This window comes from Schistocerca serialis, chromosome 3 (assembly GCF_023864345.2).
Source record: "Schistocerca serialis cubense isolate TAMUIC-IGC-003099 chromosome 3, iqSchSeri2.2, whole genome shotgun sequence".
Lineage (NCBI taxonomy): Eukaryota > Metazoa > Arthropoda > Insecta > Orthoptera > Acrididae > Schistocerca > Schistocerca serialis.
In genome coordinates, this window is record NC_064640.1 from 690,592,216 (window position 1) to 690,597,539 (window position 5,324).

Consider the following 5,324-nt stretch of genomic DNA (forward strand, 5'->3'; position numbering starts at 1 on the left):
ACAGGAGGGCATGTAAACCATTAGACAAATTGTTCCACTCATATTATTCTTTCCCCTTATATATATTTTCAAACACTAAGACAAAAAATGTGCTGTATTGTTTTCTTCCCTGCCATCAGTATTACAGAAAACAGGAAAGTTGTACTTGTGGTTTTTTGGTTTATGATTAGAGTACTACTAGGGAATCTGAATCATCCAAAACTTTGTGATCTTATTAAACTATGCAAAATACTGTTGTTGAAGCTACTATTCTGGACAAGAATATCTTTTACCCCATATGCAAATTATTCTAAGTGATTTACACGTTCAATTTAATTGACTTAAATTCCCAGTGAAAATTTCATTTGCAGCAACAATAAACAAGGTCCAAGATCAGATACAGGTGTAGGAGGACAGAAGGATGGGGGACATCTACATCTACATCTACATCCATACTCCGCAAGCCACCTGACAGTGTGTGGTAGAGGGTACTTTGAGTACCTTTATCGGTTCTCTCTTCTGTTCCAGTCTCTTATTGTTCGTGGAAAGAAAGATTGACGGTATGCCTCTGTGTGGGCTCTAATCTCTAATTTTATCCTCATGGTCTCTTTGTGAGATATACATAGGAGGGAGCAATATACTGCTTGACTCCTCAGAGAAGGTATGTTCTCAAAACTTCAACAAAAGCCCGTACCAGGCTACTGAGCGTCTCTCCTCCAGAGTCTTCCACTGGAGTTTATCTATCATCTCCATAACGCTTTCACAATTACTAAATGATCCTGCATTTCCTTAGGATTCTTCCAATGAATCTCAGTCTGGCATCCGTTTTACTGACAACCATTCCATTTTAAATCACTCCTAATGTCTACTCCTAGATATTTCACAGAAATAACTGCTTCCAGTTGCTGACCTGCTATATTGTAGCTAAACGATAAAGGATCTTTCTTTCTATGTATTCACAGCACATTACACTTATCTACATTGAGATTCAATTGCCATTCCTTGCACCATGCGTCAATTTGTTGCAGATCCTTCTGCATTTCAGTACAATTTTCCATTGTTACAACCTCTTGATATACCACAGTATCATCCGCAGAAAGCCTCAGTGAACTCCTGATATTATCCACAAGGTCATTTATGTATATTGTGAATAGTAATGGTCCTACGACACTCCCCTGAGGCACACATGAAATCACTCTTACTTTGGAAGACTTCTCTCCATTGAGAATGACATGCTGCACTCCGTTATCTAGGAACTCTTCAATCCAATCACACAAATAGTCTGATAATCCATATGCTCTTACTTTGTTCATTAAATGACTGTGGGGAACTGTATCAAAGACAGGGGGGGGAAATGGCAAGAGAGGGGAGGAGGGGGGGATTTGGAAATGGACAGAGAGAGGGGGAAGAGGTGATGCACAGAGAGAGGGGGGAGTAACAGACAAAGAGAGGGGGAGGTGGAGATGGTCAGGGGGGAGGGGGGAAGGAGTGTAGGATGTATATCCAGTTCCAAAACATATACAGCTATTGCAAAGCATTGCTGGGTCCACCAGCAATTACATGTTACTGCTTTCTACCACAGTGTCCACCTCGAGGGATTAAACATCATCATGACTGTAACCAATCAATGTAACAATCCCAATGACTTCAGCTCTACAATATTCCATTACCAATTTTTATCATAGAGCCACATTGAGACCCCCATCACACCCACAGTGGTACTAGGGGTGTCTTACTCCTGCATTAATAGTATCTTGGCATTAAAGATGTATGTAACAAGTTTTGTTGAAATTCCTCTGGGAATTCAAAAGCTAACGTGGAATGTAGACCCATACACTTCATTCTAATGCCAGATGTAATTTTGCTGTTTTTAACTGCTCATATTATGCTGATGCCTAATTGGATACTAATAATTTATTCCCTTTGGCAGAATGCGGGGTATGTGAAGGTGAAGCAGATGCATCGTTGGAGTCTTTTACAAGCCAGGGAAGGGGAAAAGAAAATGAGCAAGAAGAGAGAGTGCTGAAGAATGCAGAGACAGGAAACAAGATGGCAGAGGTGAAGGTAGAGGAGCCAGAAGCGGAGGAAGATCAGACGGAGGGAGAGGAGCTAGAGAAGGAGGAATTGGATGAGTTCATTTTGGACATTGAGATAAAGGAGAACAAGGTGAAGGTAGAGGAGCCAGAAGCAGAGGAAGATCAGACGGAGGGAGAGGAGCTAGAGAGGGAGGAATCGGATGAGTTCATTGTGGACATTGAGATAAAGGAGAACAAGGTGAAGGTAGAGGAGCCAGAAGCAGAGGAAGATCAGACGGAGGGAGAGGAGCTAGAGAGGGAGGAATCGGATGAGTTCATTGTGGACATTGAGATACAGGAGAACAAGGTGAAGAAAGAGGAGATAGAGGAGGAGGTGGAGGAGGAGGAGAAGGAGAAGGAGGAGGAGGAGAAAGAGGACGAGGAGAAGAAGGAGGAGGAGGAGAAGGAGGAGGAGGTAGAGCATCAATCGTTCAGGCGTTACTTGGTTATGAGAAGCAACATAACACTTCACGAGTATTTTAAACATTACTGTCCACATTGTGATACAATAGGTTCCCACCTGATATATGCGAACCCATGTGTTGAACGACGTCGTCCTTCACTACGTGAATTTTTCAAAAACTACAAACCAGATTAACATATGCACTGCAGCCTCCCAGAAAAACCTACAATGATGACAAATGCTGTGTAGAATTGGGGATGCATATAAAAGGTAAGCCACATGTATTGTGTATTTCAGTCATAATTAATAGACCAATGATCTATATTAATACAATAACAAAGTTCCGTAGGTGTGAGCTTTCATTGCCAGGATTGTAGTAATTTGTAGCAGATTTATAAATCACTATTTTATTGATTAGGTGAAGGAGAAGACAGTTTCTTTCAAGACTTCATATTCAGGTACAAAACAGAATGGAAGTGAATTGAGGTAAAGTATGTCTAGGCTGTAAGCATTACTGAAGACATAAAACCTAATGTATCAAAAATAATACATGCAAAAGAACAGTTAAAGATAATCAGGACAAGAATCTGTGCTTAGCAACGTTATCAGTTTTGCTGACTGACTTTAAAGAAGCAATTGATAATGATTTACTATCTGTCCACTCCTTTTCTTTTTGATAGTGACTTTGTTTATATATCTTCCGGTTGGAATTCTGATCAGATGTAAGGCGAAGAACTGAACCATTGTCTACATCCGTATGAATACAATTATGTTTTATGTCAGTTATTTGGTCTTTCTATGATCGTTACTGATCCAACTGTAGGGTGCAGCAGACTTCTAGCAAAGCAACTCAATGTAGGTCAGTAGCAAATGAGAGTAGGAACAAAAGAGACTTGCTGCTAGGTAGTAGTCATAAGAGAGGTGGAGGCCAGATAGTATGGGACAAATTAGTGGAAGAATACTAGGTCACAAGTTTGTGAAGACAAGCACTAGCTTCAGCCGGGTGATAGAGGACATAGGAAACTTGTGCAAAGAGGATCAGGTTACTATAGTTGGTGGAGCAGAGAACAGCCTGGCTAAGAACAGGAATTACAGAATAATGGGTGACCTGGATGAAATAGGAGTAGCAACCACATACACAAATGTGAGTTTTTTAGAGGTTCTACAGTGCCCTGACCAGCCCTGGGGAAACACTGTTGTGAACTCCAGACACCAGGTTGATAATGACTTACAAGTTTGGGCCACCCTCCATCGGTAGTGCTGGAATTCAGTGTGGCGTTGCCCACCCTTAGCCTTGATGACAGCTTTCACTCTCGCAGGAATATGTTCAATCAGCTGCTGGAAGGTTTCTTGGAGAATGGCCATCCGCTCTTCACAGAGTGCTGCACTGAGGAGAGGTATCAATGTTGGGCAGTGAGGCCTGGCATGAAGTTAGTGTTCTTAAACATCCCAAAAGTGTCCTATAGAATTCACGTCAGCACTCTGTGCAGGTCAGTCCATTACACGGATGTTATTTTTGTGCAACCACTCCGCCACAACAGGTGCTCGATTGTGTTGAAAGATGCAATCACCATCCCTGAACTGCTTTTCAACAGTGGGAAGCAAGAAGGTGCTGAAAACACCGATGTAGGCCTGTGCTGTGACAGTGTCATGCAAAACAACAAGGGGTGCAAGCCCCTTCATGAAAAACACAAGAACACCATAACACCCCGCCTCAGAAGCCTCACCAGGCATTCGCATTATCCTTGCCCTGCCATTGGATCGCCACATTGTGTACCGTGATTTGTCACTCCACACAACATTTTTCGACTGTTCAGTCGTCCATTGTTTACACTCCTTACACCAAGCGAGGCATCGTTTTCAATTTACCGGCATGATGTGTGGCTTATGAGCAGCCTTGAGACCATGAAATTCAAGTTTTCTCACCGCTCCCCTAACTGTCATAGTTCTTGCCATGGATCCTGATGCAGTTTGGAATTCCTGTGTGATTGTCTGGATAGATGTCTGCCTATTACAAATTACGACCCTCTTCAGCTGCGGGCGGCCTCTGTCAGTCAACAGACGAAGTCAGTCTGTACGCTTTTCTTCTGTACATGTCCCTTCATGTTTCCACTTCACTACCACAATGGAAACAGTGGACCTAGGGATGTTTAGGAGTGTGAAAATCTCACGTACAGACGTATGACACAAGTGACACCCAGACACCTGACCACGTTCGAAGTCTGTTAGTTCTATGGAGCGCCCGCTTCTGCTCTCTCACGATATCTAATAACTAGTGAGGTCGCTGATATGTAGTACCTGGCAGTAGGTGGCAGTACAATGTACCTAATATGAAAAATGTATCTTTTGGGAGTTTCCAGATACTTTTCATCACATTGTGTATGAGTGCAGTGTCAGTTGCTACAATTAGAAGATGGGAATATACTACACTACTGGCCATTAAATTTGCTACACCACGAAGATGACATGCTACAGACGTGAAATTTAACCGACAGGAGGAAGATGCTCTGATATGCAAATGATTAGCTTTTCAGAGCATTCACACAAGGCTGGCGCCAGTGGCGACACCTACAACATACTGACATGAGGAAAGTTTCCAACCGATTTCTCATACACAAACAGCAGTTGACCGGCGTTGCCTGGTGAAACGTTGTTGTGATGCCTCGTGTAAGGAGGAGAAATGCGTACCATCACGTTTCCGACTTTCATAAAGGTCGGATTGTAGCCTATCGCGATTGTAGTTTATCGTATCGCGACATTGATGTTCGCGTTGGTCGAGATCCAATGACTGTTAGCAGAATATGGAATCGGTGGGTTCAGGAGGGTAATACGGAACGCCATGCTGGATCCCAACGGCCTCATATCAC

General features: G+C 42.8%; 1 protein-coding gene across 1 annotated transcript; it reads left to right on the forward strand.

The window, feature by feature from the left end:
• Positions 1 to 2,028: 2,028 nt before the first annotated feature.
• Positions 2,029 to 2,947, forward strand: LOC126471091 (glutamic acid-rich protein-like). Its single transcript, XM_050099165.1, has 2 exons — positions 2,029 to 2,361; positions 2,876 to 2,947. Exons 1-2 carry the CDS (start codon positions 2,029 to 2,031, stop codon positions 2,945 to 2,947), a joined length of 405 nt encoding a protein of 134 aa, XP_049955122.1.
• Positions 2,948 to 5,324: the final 2,377 nt, after the last annotated feature.

Bases quoted from the DNA above. Each gene is read 5' to 3' on its own strand.
- LOC126471091 (XM_050099165.1), top strand. From the start codon at position 2,029: ATGGCAGAGGTGAAGGTAGAGGAGCCAGAAGCGGAGGAAGATCAGACG. The intron at 2,362-2,875 runs GTGAAGAAAGAG...TTTATTGATTAG, and splicing joins TTGAGATACAGGAGAACAAG to GTGAAGGAGAAGACAGTTTC.